General features: G+C 49.7%; 1 protein-coding gene across 2 annotated transcripts in view; it reads right to left on the bottom strand.

Annotated features, from left to right (window-relative positions):
• The window catches only part of AASS (aminoadipate-semialdehyde synthase), a 58,919-nt gene extending 48,018 nt beyond the window's left edge, over positions 1–10,901 (bottom strand). For both annotated transcript variants that reach the window (XM_075928816.2, XM_006122575.5), the window contains exons 1-2: positions 10,750–10,901; positions 2,404–2,625 (exon numbers count right to left, since the gene is read on the bottom strand). In XM_075928816.2, the coding sequence (XP_075784931.2) occupies positions 2,404–2,616 (213 nt within the window). In that variant the 5' untranslated portion in view covers positions 2,617–2,625; positions 10,750–10,901. The remainder of the gene's footprint in view (positions 1–2,403; positions 2,626–10,749) is intronic.
• Positions 10,902–15,116: the final 4,215 nt, after the last annotated feature.

Below are 15,116 nucleotides of genomic sequence, written 5' to 3'. Positions count from 1 at the left end.
AATTTGTCCCATTTTATTACTAATAATAAATAGGTAGTAGAGGTTTTCATTCCTTTTAAAAAAAAATGGGGAAATCATCATTAATCCAATTCTAAGACGGGTAAACTAAGACACAAAAACTGGGTGACCTGTCCATGGTCTTACAATGGATTACAGAAACTAGGGTTTCTACTCCCACCTCTCTGCCTCACTTCCTCAACCATACTGTCACACTGCTTCCACTGAAGTTGAGGGCCAGACTCCCATTGACTTCAATGACAATAGAAGCAGTCTGAACATTAGCATAACAAAAAGCAATCAACTTAAACAGAGTAAGTTGTTTTTGGTGTAAACTTGGTTGTTACTTAAAACATCAGATTTCTGCAAAAATCCTTGAAGATTATTAAAGAGCAAGTTGCGGATTTTTTTCACCTTTAAATATTTCTTCCCTCTCAGACCCTGACTTGATAAGCATAAAGAGTGCATTTCACAATTGTGTTACCTTAATATAAACATCTCATTAAGATTCAAGCTAGCAGGGCTACAATATGGCCAGCTATCAAGGCTTTAAACATGACAGCCTACATATTAACAGAAACAAACGACAGAACTATGTAGCACTTTAAAGACTAACACGATGGTTTATTAGGTGATGAGCTTTCGTGGGCCAGACCCACTTCCTCAGATCAATATGTGGAAGAAAATCGGCACAACCATATATACCAAAGTAATACAATCAAAAAAATGAACGCATGTGAAATTGACAAATCAAATTTTAGAACAGAGTGGGGGTGAGGGGGAAAGATAAGTTTCTGTGAGTTAATGACATTAGGGGGTGATAATTGGGGAAGCTATCTTTGTAATGGGTGAGATAATTAGAGTCTTTGTTTAAACCTATACATAAAGAGTCAAATTTAAGCATGAATGACAATTCTGAAGCTTCTCGTTGAAGTCTGGAGTTAAAGTTTCTTTGAAGCAATATGCATGTTTTAAGGTCATTAAGGGAATGATCAGTCTGGCTGAAATGGCAGGCAACAGCTTTCTCTCTGTGAGAGACTTATGTCTGTTTTGTGTGCATTGATTCTTTGGCGCAGTGTCTGAGACATTTGTCCAATGTACATAGCAGATGGACACTTTGGGCACATGATGGCATAAATTATATTTCTGGATGAACAGGAATGTGTGTTCTTGATCTTGTAACTGGCATGGTTAGGTCCAATAATGGTGTCAGCAGAGTAAATATGTGGACAAAGCTGGCACCGGGGTTTGTTGCAAGGGAAAGTTCCAGGGTTGGCATTAGCGTGATATGTCCTGTGGTTGTTGGTAAGAATCATCCTGAGTTTAGCTGGTTAACTATAGGAGCCTATGGGTCTGTCTCCCAGAGCCTCTCGGAGTGTAGTATCCTGTTCCAGTATAGGCTGTAGTTTATTGATAATGCGTTGGACAGGTTTAAGTTGGGGGCTATAGGTGATGACAAGTGGTGTCTTGAAGTAGATGGTTTCTGGGTATTCATTTCAGCTACACCAGACTAACATGGCTGCATCTCTATCACTATTCTAAATATTAACAGGGCTTTGCAAACTTTTTAAAGTAACCCAAATGAACTAACAGGATTTGGGGGGAAAGGCACACCTTTCTTCTGTCAGGACTACATCAGTGGATATATTCTACCTTAATTTAAGCAGGAAAAAAAAGACAAATATAGGACATTGTGAATTAGGTAAAACTCCAACGTTCCTAGGAAAAGAATTATTGAGAATTTAGACAATTCTTGATAAGCATAAAGCCAGGAAGCCAGGAAGCCAGGAAAGGGCAGGAGAGACCTAAAAAACCCCAAACACCCTCAAAAAACAAAAAACAAAAACCCTCTATGCGATATTGCATTTTAGATCTAGCCAGCGATTCCCATTGTTTTTGTCAGTGAGAAACAACAATATCCTATTGTAATACATAACACAGTAGCTAATAACATGTTTGCTATTATCTACATCCTTTAGATCAGAAATGGGCAATAAGCCATCTGCGGGTCAGAAAGTTTGCCAGGGTTAGTCCTTGATAGGCTGCCAAATGTTTTATTTACCTGAGCGTCCACAGATACAGCTGTCCTCAGCTCCATGGTTTGCTGTTCTTGGCCAAAGGGAGCTGTGGGAAGTTGTGGCCTAAACCGCGCTGTTTACTGCAGCTCCCTTTGGCTGGGAAGAGTGAACTGCAGCCAACAGGAACTGCAAACCACTGTACCTGCAGACGCACAGGTAACTAAAGCACTTTGCAGTCCACAACCCACCCCGCTAACCTTGATGAACCACATTTGGCCTGCAGGTGGCTTATTGCCTACCCCTACTTTAGAACTCCTAATGCTGTAATATCATAAATAAACCAATGTTAAATCTTGTTCATCTAAATGGGAATCACAGCAGAACTTACCTTTTCATGGATGGCTCTCCGGTTCGATGGTTGGACTAAGACTTTGTATCCCAAATTTGTTAGCTCTTTCACATGTTTTGGTGCAAGAGGTGCTCTTCTTTCCCAAACACTAATATCTTCCCTCCTGATTGCCAATACAGGTTTATGATGATAATGGCACCTTAAAAGGTGGATCCTGAACTTACCATTTGTGTCTCTGAATGCTCGGAGCATGATAAATACCTGATGGCAACAAAGACAAAGTAGTTAAAGGATAAAAGGCTTGTAAGTGTGCTTAGACGCCATTGTGTTTGTGCGAAACAGTTCCAGTCTCTTTAGAAATCTGCTGTAAAACAGTCACTACAATGATCATAACACCATGAATAACTATCATACTTTTCTGATTAAAAACAAGATTCTCAGATTTCTTGTGCAAGAGAAACCTGAATTTACTTTCATTTCCAAATATTAGTTCTCTACAGTAAAATCACAACGGCAACAGTATGAGAGCATTACAAAGTCTTGTTTTCTCTTCACTTCATCTGGGTTACTTCAGGAAAGGCAAACCACAAGTATTGCTGCATCAAAAGGTTTTTCCTCATGTGCAAGATATATTCGTTTTGCATTTCTGTTGTTGTACACGTAATCTGTGCTGGAGGCTTAAACAGAAATGCCAATTAGACTGTCACCAATATAAAATACTAAGAGTCAAAGATATATGAACCACCCCATAGGCTGTCTCTTCCATATCACTTGGGGTAGTGATAAGGAAGAGATTAACCCATAAAATGGCAATAAAGTACAGTTAAGGCTGAAACATGACCAATGACAAATGCCTTTGGGCCTGTTCTTTAAAGGTATTTCCATAAGAATGCCTATGCACCCACCTCTTAGTTAAATGTAAATTGGGTGCCTAGGCACTTTTGAAAACCCCACTAGGATCCAGAACCTCAAAAGTTACTTAGGCTTTGTCTACTCTACATTTAAAAGTTTAAAGGGAAGCCACAGCAGCACTTTAAACTGAAATTATAGCCTCAGCACAAGTGCTGGGAGAAAGCTCTCTCAGGGCATGTCTACACTACAGCGCTAATTCGAACTAACTTAGTCAATTCGAACTAACGGATCCAGACTAAAAAACTAGTTCGAATTAGCGTTTTGCTAATTCGAACTAGCATGTCCACATTAAGTGGACACTGAACCGGGGTTAAGGATGGCCGGAAGCAGTGCCGGCAGGGCATCAGATAAGGACTTAGAGCGTGGAGATGCTGCCTCAGGCTAGCCGAGGGCTGTGCTTAAAGGGACCCGATCCCCACCCCAGACAGACAGTTCTCAGGGGTGCCCCGCTTGCAAAGCAGTCCTGGCTTGGAGTGCCCTGAGTGCCCACACTGGGCACATCACAGCACTAGGCCATCAGACCAACTGCACTTGCTGCAGGCTGCCATCTGGGGAGAGGGGGCAATTGGGGGGCTGCAGGAGAGCTTCCACCCCCAGAAGCCCACAGAGCCAGCCCAGTCCTCCCCATCGGGGGCTCGTACCCCATTCCTCCCTCACCTCCTTCCACTTAACCTTCCCTAGCTCCCCTTCCTGATGTACAAAATAAAGAAAACGTGTGGTCAAAAATAGAATCTCTCTTTATTGAACAAAACTCGGGGAGACTGGGAAAAGGAGGTGGGATAGGGGAAGAGAGAGGCTGGGAGAGGGGAGGGCAACTAAAATGATCAGAGGTTTGGAACAGGTCCCATATGAAGAGAGGCTAAAGAGACTGGGACTTTTCAGTTTAGAAAAGAGGAGACTGAGGGGGGATAGGATAGAGGTCTATAAAAGCATGAGTGGGGTGGAGAGGGTGCATAAAGAAAAGTTCTTCATTAGTTCCCATAATAGAACGACTAGAGGACACCAAAGGAAAGGAATGGGTAGCAGGCTTCAAACTAATAACAGAAAGTTGTTCTTCACAAAGTAAAGAGTCAACCTGTGGAACTCCTTGCTGCAGGAGGCTGTGAAGGCTACAACTAGAACAGAGTTTAAAGAGAAGTGAGATAAAGTGATGGAGGTTGGGTCCATGGAGTGGTATTAGCCAGGGGGTAGGAGTGGAGTCCCTGCCCAAAGTTTGTGGAAGGCTGGAGAGGGATGGCACGAGAAAATGGCTTGGTCACTGTCTTCGGACCATCCCCTCCAGGGTCCCTAGGGTTGGCCACTGTCAGCAGATAGGCTACTGGGCTAGATGGACCTTTGGTCTGACCCAGTACGGCCATTCTAAGCTCAGGGCTCAGGGTCGGGGGTCTCAGTGGACCACCTTGATTTTCATGCACACCTGTTCCTGGGTGGCCAGGCTGGCAGCTCTCCTGCCCTAGACGGCCACTTTCCTGTGCCTAGTGCGGAGGTCAAGGACAAGGTCCACGATGTCTGCACTAGACCAGGTGAGTGCCCGCCTCTTGCGGTCCCGGGCAAGCTCCCGGGAGCCTCCAGCCTGGTCCCGGGAAGAGGGGGAGGGCTGGGGGGCATCGGGTGACTGGCTCGAGCCGTGCCAGGTGCAGGGTCTGCTAGCTGGGTGCTGGCAGGCTTGCACCTGGCACAGGCACCGTAGCCAGCCCGTGCCCCTTTAAGGGGTCCGGGGCCGGGAGAGGGGCAATAGAGTTTCCCTGGTGTTGGCCAGAGTGGCTACCAGGGAAAGCTGGGAAGGGCTAGCCTCCCACTAGTTCGAATTAAGGGGCTACACACCACTTAATTCGAACTAGTAAGTTCGAACTAGGCTTAGTCCTCGTACAATGAGGTTTTCCTAGTTCGAACTAAGTGCTCCGCTAGTTTGAATTAAGTTCGAACTAGCGGAGCGCTAGTGTAGCGCCTATCAAAGTTAATTCGAACTAACATCTGTTAGTTCGAACTAACTTTGTAGTGTAGACATACCCTCAGTGCTCTACATCAGTGTTTCCCAATCGGTGCTCTGCGGAACCCTAGGGTTCCGCGGAGCACAACAAAGGGTTCTGCGAGGAGCCGGCGCTCCCCCGTCCCCTCTGAAAAAGAGAGAGAGAGAGCCGGCTAGCCAGCAGAGGCATGGGTGGCGAGTTTTGTGGTGCCCACGCTCCAACAATATTTGGAGCTGGAGCGGGTCCCAACCCCCCCGCACGCGTCCTCCCAGCCCGGCCCCAGAGCATCTCTCCCCCGTCCCGTCCCGTCCCAGCCGTGTGCAACCTTCCCTGAGCTCCCCCTGGTTGGCTGCTGCTGCCCTGCGCAGCACGCTCAAACCAGCGGGTGGAGAGACGCCCGGACATGACGTAACGTCACGGCCCAGGATTTTAAACTTGCTGGGCGCTGTGATGCGCCGCATGGCTGAGTTGTGGGTTCGAAGTCCAGGGACAGAGCACAGACTCCGGCCCCACAAAGTGGAAGGCAGAAGGTACGGGAGAGGGAGAAGGAGAGGGAAGAGAAGAGAAGGGGCTTGTGCAGAGGGAAAGGGGAAGGGCTGGGAGAGGAAGGTGCTTGTGCAGAGGCGGGGGGAAGGGGAAGGCACCAAAGGGACAGGGGTGCAGGAGAGACAAATGGCAGGGGGCTAAGCACAGACAATGAGGAAAAGGGCAGGAGGGGAGGTGTCAGTGGGAGGGGGACAGGGTGATGCTGGGAGGGGAGAGGGTAAGGGCACTGGGGGCTAGAAGGGTGAGGGGAGGTGCTGGGAGAAGGCTTGAAAGAAGGGGTGGGCATGAGGAAGGTTGTGATGGAGCAAGTCATGTGTGAGGGCACAGGGGCATGAGGGGAATGGGGGCAGAGGGTGGTGAGGGGCGGGCATCAGGGAAAAATGGAGCAAAGGGGGCAGAGGCAGTGAGGGAAGGGGGAGGCACCAGGAGGGTGCAGGGCTAAGGGGAGGTGCAGGTGCCAGGGGATTCTGGGGATGAAGCAGAAGGGCAGACACCTGCAGTGGAGGGACCACCATCAGAGGAGAGACGCAGAGCAGTTTTGTAGAGGGAGGTGTTAGGAGAGGGGATGAGGAGGGGTAGCTCACATGATCAGAGCGGGGCTACTGGATAAGTGGACACAGGGAGGAGAGAAGGGCTGGTGGAGGGGGGCAGGTTGCAGGAGGGCTGAGGACAGTGAGAAGAGTAGGAGTCAGGACAGCAGAGGAGGGTGAGGAGTGGGGGGGGGGGCAGCAGGCACCAGGGGAGCTGACATGGCAGCAGAGGGAAAAGGTAGAGGTTTAAAAATATTTATTAATAACTTGGGTGGCACATCCAAACAAGCCACATGAACTCAATACTGGTGCACAACACAAAATTCATTTTGCTCATGTGAGGAAACTCTTAGGCTATGTCTACACTGGTTGTTTCTTGCGCAAGAAAATCTTGTGCAAGTGTTCTTGTGCAAGAACACATCCACTCTTCCATGTACGAGCTGTGCTTTTGCACAAGAGCATCTATGGCAGTGTGGACACTCTCTTGCCCAAGAAAGTGCTGATGGCCATTTTAGCCTTAGGGCTTTCTTGCTCAAGAAATTCATGTTGCCTGTCTACACTGGCCTCTTGCGCAAGAATAGTTGCTCAAAAGGGCTTATTCCTGAGTGGGAGCATCATAGTTCTTGCGGAAGAAGCCCTGATTTCATACATGAGAACATTAGTGTACTTGCGCAAGAACACACGGCCAGTGTAGACAGGCAGCAAATTTTTGCGCAAGACCGGCCGCTTTGGCACAAGATCGTGTCAGTGTAGACACAGCCAAGGGGAGGGAGGAAGGCAGAGGCAGGAAATCAGCACTGACTCAGCATGTCTACATGGTTTGGTGGAAGGTGCAGGGAAACTGGGCTCAGCTGTGCTGTGGGGGTGACATGCAGGGAACCAGTGCAAAGCTCAGCTGTGCTGAGGTGGATGAGGGAGGGCATACAGAACAGACAGGTAGCTCAGCTGGGCTGTGAGGGGCTGCAGAGAACTGGTGCTGCACTCCCTTGGATTGTGAGGGATGGTTTTGGGGGAAGTGCAGGGAACCAGCAGGGGTGGGCAGCTTAGTTCGGTTGCAGGGGATAGAGGTGCAAAGAAGCCTAGCGGGGAAGGAGGAGGCACCAGGATACCTGAAATGACCTCCCCTGGTCCAAAAATTCCTCATCTGGGACCAGTCAGGTCTAGAGGGTGCCTACCTAAGTCTGCTCCTCGCACCCTCCCTCGTAGCCAGACACCCTACATCCAGCCTGCTTCAGGACCTTACCTACCACCCAGACCTTGTCCCCTTCCGCCCCCAGCTCCCTCCCAGATCCTGCACCCCATCCCTATCCCGCTCCTTTGCAGCCCTGCCATCTACCCTAGCACCGCCCTGGCCCTAGCACCTTGCCTCACACCCCAGGACTCAGCACCGCCCCGGCCCCAGCCGTGGCCCTGGCCCCAGCACCCTGCCATCCACGCTAGCACCCAGCAGCACCCTGTTCCTTGTCCCAGCACCCTGCCAGTCACCCTAGTGCCCAGCAGGACCATGTCCCTGACCCTAGCACTCTGCCACCTGCCTGTCCCAGACCTTGCCCCAGCACCCTGCCACCTGGGCCAGCATCCTTCCACCCAGCAGCACCCTCTCGCACTCTGTCCCCTACCCCCACCAGCACATTTGGGACCACATTAGTGAGGCTTGGAGGTTTTTGGAGGAGCTTTTTTTTTGTTTTGTTTTTTTTGCATCTCACTTGTGTGGCCCCAACTGACTTTTCTGTGGGTCAGTGACCTTTGACTCAAAACAGGTTCCTCACCCCTCTCATATATAAAGACAATGCTAAAACCTTTTGAGTTTGACGTATTTTATCTAAAAATGAAGCCAGGCCAACAAGCCCCCAATTGGGACCAAACCCCCATTTCACTGCAGCATCATAACACTCCTACACCACCTGACCCCAAATCTAAGCCTATCATACACTGGAAACCCCGTCCTGAGCCTCTTACATCCCCGAACTCCTGCATCCCCACATCCTCAGTCTTCTGCCACAACATTCCTCCACCATCCACACATCACAAATCTGTGTCCTGAGCCCATCATACTCACAAACTCCCTGCCCTGAGTCCCTCACATATCCAGCCCAAACTCCTGCACCCTCACATGCACAAGCCCTGGCTTGTTTAGCACCCCAACCTTCAACCTGAGCCCAACACTCCCCAGCCTGGAGTCCCCTCCCCGAGCCAACAGCCCCTTCTCCTGCATCCAAATTCCCTCCCAGAGCTTGTACTTCTCACCCCTTCCCACATCCAAATTCCTCGTTCTCATCCCACACCTCACTCTCACTAGGTTGAGACAGGTATAAGGGCTGGGGATAGCAAGTGATGGAGAGGAGGGGAACAGAGTGGATGAGGCCACACAGAAGGGAGATGGGAGGGGTGTCTTGGGGAAGGAATGTGATTTTCATGAATTGGTGGGTCCCTCTCTCCTCCCCCGCCTCCTACTTTTATTTTTTATTTTATTTTATTTTTTTTGTGCTTGACAAGCCTAGGAGTTCCTTGAAATTCTGAAAAGGGTTCCTCGGGCAAATAAAATTGGGAAACACTGCTCTACATAAACCACCTCCACAAAAGGAGTAGCTAACAGCGCTGGGAGCACGGAACCTGGCTCATATTGGCACTTCAGTGGTACTATAACTTGCTACATTGCGGTCAAGGGAGGTGGGCTTTTTCACACCCCTGTGCCTGAAAGTTACAGCACTGTGACCTGTCAGTGTAGACTTAGCCTCTGATGTCTGAATACCTTTGAGGATATCCATCTAAGTGCCTGTCTGCATTTAAACATCTTTGAAAAATCTAGCTCTTTTGCCCCAGTTTTGCAAAAACCTAAGCATATGATGACCCTTTAATTCAGAGGGACTGCTCATTAATGTCAAGATAGGAATGTCTAATCTTTGCAAGATCAGGGCTATTGTGAAAAATATATCGTAAAGCATTCTACCATGTCAGAGGAAGCTGCTTTGAAATTCAAGGTAATTAGATCTTTTAATTCTCACTTACATTTTTCCACAGCACCCTCCTATGAACAGAATGCCCGTAAACACACTCCTTTCTGCTGAAGAGTAGCGTAGCTGACTAGCTAAGGTTGTGTGTGCTTGCTTAGGTAGGTTTGGGGAGAGAAGAGTCAGCATATACATGTACTGTGCTTTCTATTTTTGACATTTGGTTTATTAAGGGGACACTGTCACCTTACATTTGACCTGAAAACAAGATTTTATAAAACCCAAGACCAAAAGCAAACATTGTGGAAACTTGCCAGTTCCAGTAAAAATGGAACCTTTTAAACAAACATACCCAGAAGTCTCTGAAATCCAAATACTTCCAAAGTAAGTCTTAAAGTGAAACTGACTTCACAGATTTTCATTACTCTTGCAGAAAGAAGTACACAGGGCATATAAAGAGTGGCAAGGTGGATTTTTTTTAATCTTACTTATAATTACTGTAAATAATGCAGATACTATTATATTTACAATATATGATTTTTAAATGGACAGCAACCCTTTGAGGTATGCTGAATATATGGTTATGCCTTTGCTAGAGCCACCAACTGACATTAGCACGAGTTTAACTTTTTTAAATTATTATTTAAAGCATCTAGTTTTGAAATTAATCTCATACATCAATATCTGCCTGAATTCTCCTGGCAATTTGTGATTTTTTTTTCCGGCTACACCTTACTTTCTAAGAATAGATACCTAGACTGGGAATTCATTTCAGTACAAAGTGAAGATGCCGGGAGAAATATTTTCTCCCATCTCCTTCAGTTATTAACTATTACTTGGACCAACAGCAGATGGAAGGTTTTTATCCGCTCGCCGCCAGGAGGATTTCAATGGCGACTTTCAGATTCACACACACCTTTGCCAGGGGTCACGAACAGAGCCTTCCTAAAAGACAGGGGCGATCCAAGCTGGTTTCCTTTGCAGTTAGCGGCCCAAAGAGAAGACATCGCTAACTGAAAAGCAGCAGGCTCGCTGCAGGGAATCACAGCCAGCGACGACCGTGGCTACTGTATTGCCAAAAGGAAGGGGGCACATTTGCCCTCAGGAGCTCAGCAGTGCCTAGGGGACGGGCGGGAGCTGCAGGGCAGGCTGTTGCGCCGACTCTGAGACAGAGACAGTCCCAGCGCGAGCAGCTGATGCCCAGGATCCTGCAGAGCCACGGAACGCAGGGGCGACTCCCACGGCCCAGCCGCTGTCCTGCACTGCCCCGGCCGGGAAGCCCCTGCCCGGGTGGGGAGGAAGGGAGCAGCCTCCAGGATGGAGCCAGGAAAAGCAGCCCCACGCGGACTGGGGTCACCCGAGAGCCTAGGCCCCGCGGGGGAGGCCTGCTGCAGGACACCCCCTCGTCCCCGGAAGATCTGCCCAGGGCTCATCTGCCTCCCACCGGCGGCTCCCCCCAGCCCACGCGGGACCCACCTGGCAGCGGAGCGGGGGTTGCGCGGGGAGAACGCAGCCGCCGGCGCTGGGATTGCGCAAAGGAGCCTGCAGCTGCCCAGACAGGCTATTAACAGAATTTGGGGAAACAAGGGGATGCCGCCCCCGCCGGCGGCCAATCGAGCGTGACTCCGGGGTACAACCTCCCCTTTCCGCCAATCGCATCAGACCTCCTGGCGTGACGGCATCGGCGACGTATGGTCCTTCCCATACGCATCCCCGGCGAGCCTCTCCGGGCGGGGGAGGGGCCCTGGCGCTCTAGTGGCGCAGGAGCCTAAGGTCCCCGCAAGCAGAGGGCTGGCAGCACCCTGCAGTGCTGCTGAGATCAGCTGAACGTGTCCAAACCCGATAGCCCGGGGGGGAGGGATGGAGAGAGCCGAGCCCCCTTTCCCAGAAACGGCTCAGGGGCATCTGGAATATCTGCGTCACTGGGACAGAGAAAACGGGGATTTGGAAGACTAGAGACACATGAATAAAATGGGTGTCAACACTGTATTTTCACATACATTACACGGTAATGGGGATGGGCAAGAGAGACAGGCCGCTGAACCGATCAACCTCCCCTGCTCCCTCTGAGAGGGCTGCCAGATACTTTCCCAAAAAAATCCAGAACATGGCTGAGTTTAAAAAAAAAAAAAGACCTGGGGACCAAACTTGTCGAGAAAAAAAAGTCACTGCACAATTACTAATCTGTCCAGCACAAACTGGACATCTGGCAACGCTACCCTCTGAAAAACCTCCTACCCTCTCCTCCCAAAATCCAAGCTCTCTAATTTGCCCTTTTCCCCACCCACTTCACTCTCTACACAAGATTAGTAATATGGGGAAACAACACACAAGTTAGATTCAAATATCAGTGTTTACTAACCACATACAAATACACAGACCTACCTAGGGTGTACATTGTTAATAGTGACAGAAAGTAATAATTAAACAAGGGTTGTAGTGGATTTCCCATCAGTGGCATTTTTTAAGAAATGAACACCCAATCTTGCTTTAAAGATAAGCTCTGGGAATTATATGGTGGTGTTCAATGGCCTGTGTTATACAGAAAGTTGGATGAGATTATCAGAATGGGCTTTTCTGGCAATGGAATCTCTGACTCTGTGATGGGGTGAGCAAAGTTTTTGTCCTGAGAGCCACATTGGGTTTGGAAATTGTATGGAGGGCTGGGTAAGGAAGGCTAAAGGAGGTTCCTTCCCAAACAGCCAGGCATGGCTCAGCCCCCATGCAACCACCTGCTCCCCGCCCCCTGACAACCTCCCAGGACCCTCTGCCTCCTATCCTCCCCGCTGCTCCCTACAACTGACCATCCCTAGGATTCTCCACCCACACCCCTGGCATACCTGTTCCTTATCCAAACACCCTGCACCTCATTCTCTGATCCCCTATGGAACCCTCCACCACCTGTTCAACCCCCCTGATCCCTTCTCCCTGACTATGCTTCCCAGAGCACCAGGTGGAGCTGCAGCCCCACTGCTTGGAGCATTGGGGCTGGCAGAGCAGCAACCACACCACATGGGCACTGCAGGAGCTTGGGTTGTGGGGGATGGAAGGGCAGTAGGGCAGGAGCTGAAGGCTAGCTGCCCATATACACAGAACTGCCAAGGAGCTGGTCTGGTTCTGAACTGAGCTGAACTGCCAAGGAGCTGGCGAGGGCTCCTCTGGCTGGGCTGGGGGCTTGTTGCAGGTGAGGGGGATGGCTCCAGTCCAGCCAGGCCACCGGTTAACCCATAACTGGTAAGCATCACCTGATAAGGGTGAATTTTACTGGTTAACCATTAACATCCCTAATTTGCACTGAAAACTCAACATCGGCATTGCTACAACTCTCTAGGGCAGTGGTCCCCAATGTGGCGCCTGCGGGTGCCATGGCGCCCGCCAGGGTATTTATGTGTGTCCACCTAGTGACCAGGGCCGACCCAAGCCACTCTTGCGTTCCAGGCCCCAGGCACCCAGCACATTCACGGCCCCCACCCTGGGCATGCAGCATATGCACTGTGCAGCCCCCGGGCACGTAGCGCATGCACAGCCCCAGAAGATTGGGGACCACTTCTCTAGGGTGTGAAAAAGTCACACCCAGGAAAAATGTAGCTATGTCCACCCAACCCTGGTGTAGTCAGTGGTATGTCAACTGAAGAATTTGTCCATCAACTTAGCTACCATCTCTTGGAGAGGTGAAACTCCTTCAATTGTAGTATGTGCCTGCACTGACCTGCTGCAGCGTTGCCACTATAGTGTTCTAAGTGTAGACCCAATGAAAAATTAAGGCCTGATCATGGTCTATCCTACACAGGTCAATGTAATACAGCTTGCATTGACCTAATTATGCCAGTGTCTTCACTACAGCCTTGCACTTGCTGATGTAAGTGACCTTCTATCTATACCAACATAATAACTCCACAGTTTAGGTTGGTGCAGTGTCTGTATAGGCATGAGCTATTGGCTGTCTTGTCAATTTCCTGGCAGGGTTAGGGATACACAAGAAAGCTGTGTCGCTAGAGGCCAGCAGCCACCACTCTCCTGGAGAGCTGGGTGGCTGGACCTAGCTCCTAGCTGGAAGCTAGGGTGAAAATGGACCTCACTCCCAGCTAGGCGTCAGGGTGAGAAGCATAGGCAGCCGGACCCCACTCCCAACAGGGGTCAAAAGACTGGTTGGCTGAACCCCACTTCCACCTAGAAGCCAAGATGAGAAGCCTGAGCCATTTCCCTCACTCCAACCCCCCCCCTCCAAAACACTGGTTGTCTTGTCAATTTCATGGCTCCAGCGAGGAGTAGACAAGGGCAGCTAAGAATCTGGGGCAGTCCGACCCTGCTTTCCAGTGGGGAATGGGGAGCCAAAGGGAAGAGCAGCCCACCAGGAGCCTAAAGTGCAGCCAGGATTTTGGAAGGGAGCTGCCAGTGGAACTGAGAGCCCACACTGCCTCCCCAAAGTCGGTGGAAGCACTCCTGGTGAGAACTTGCTCCATTGACCTGCGGAGGGCAGTGTGGACATGCACCACTGCACTGTAAATTGACCTAATCTAAGTTGACTTTAGTTTCTAGTGTAGACAGACCCTGAGGATGACATTCATTGCAACTCTGAGTTTAAGGGGCCTCATGGCTTCAACAACAAAAGACAAGTAAAGCCACTAGAGGGCTCCTAAACTAATAAAAGGCATATTAACCATTCCTATTCTGTACACCATTAGAGTGCGATAAACTCTTCCAGGGACATATCATGCAATGGACTTCATGTGGTTTTTGTACTGGTAACTATTCCTGTTAGTTATATTTTATGCTGATATAGCTAAAGTGGTTGAAGTGCTTTGTGTGGTGGATACAAAAGTGTGTTATGGGAATCTATCATATATTCGAGAGAGTTTGTCTGCCTGTCTATGCATCTGTCTGTCTGTTTGTCCAAGATCTCCTGCTAAATGGTAAGATCTAGGTCCACCAAATTTGGTATGCAGCTTCCTCTTAACATAACTTAAAGCAAGGTCAGGGTTTGGTTGAGCCAGAAAAGTGGGATGTTGGAAATGGGATTGCTTCTCAGAAAACCATACAGAAAAGAGTCAGACCCACTATGGAGGTAAAAGGGACTTTCTGGAGGTGCCCTTCCCAACCCACATTCTGGACTGTACCACCTCCGAGCCTCCCACCTCACAGGCACCCTTTATGGAGGGCAGAGGATGCTGAAGCTCCCCCTCCCATTCATACAGGAACATTGCTGGGTGTTCCCCTCAACGAGGGAGAAAGGGGAGAGTGCCCAGTTTGCTAATGATTGGGAGAGCTACTAACTGGGAGGATGCAGGTGGGGAATATGCCAGCCAGCGGCAGGGATAGGAATTAGCCCAGGTCGGGGAGCCAGAGGCCTCTCAATGTGTTTCGGGTAGATTCCCTGCTGAGCCTGTAGTGGGATATGTCTAACACTGACAGGGCCCTGGGCTTGGGCCTGGTGAAGAGGGAGGGCCTGGACCCCCTACTCTCACCTCTCTTGACCCCCAGACCGGGGGTGTGTGTACCTATCACAATAGAGGCTTGGCCACTGGGCCTTACTTCCCTGCTGCCTGTGGTTCTATAAACTTAGCCACTGGGCCTTACAACCCCACTAACAGGGGTTGCTATAGAGTAGGCTGCCAGGCCTTACTGAGTGAGGGCACTACAGACTGGGCCATTGACCCACAATGGCCAGCCAATACAGGCTATAGCCAGGACCAGGTTAGGGGGTGAGGTGCTCCGTAGTGTTGCCAGGTGTCTGGTTTTCGCCCGGACAGTCAGTATGTGTGGCCCCTGTCTGGTAAAAAAAAAAACAGAAAATACTGGACATGTAAAATGTCCGGTATTTTCAGTTTTTCTCGGACGGAAGG

The sequence above is a fragment of the Pelodiscus sinensis genome, chromosome 1 (assembly GCF_052426305.1).
Source record: "Pelodiscus sinensis isolate ZL-2025 chromosome 1, ASM5242630v1, whole genome shotgun sequence".
NCBI lineage: Eukaryota > Metazoa > Chordata > Testudines > Trionychidae > Pelodiscus > Pelodiscus sinensis.
The sequence above is the reverse complement of the archived record's forward strand: the minus strand, read 5'-3'. Positions and strand labels throughout refer to the sequence as shown.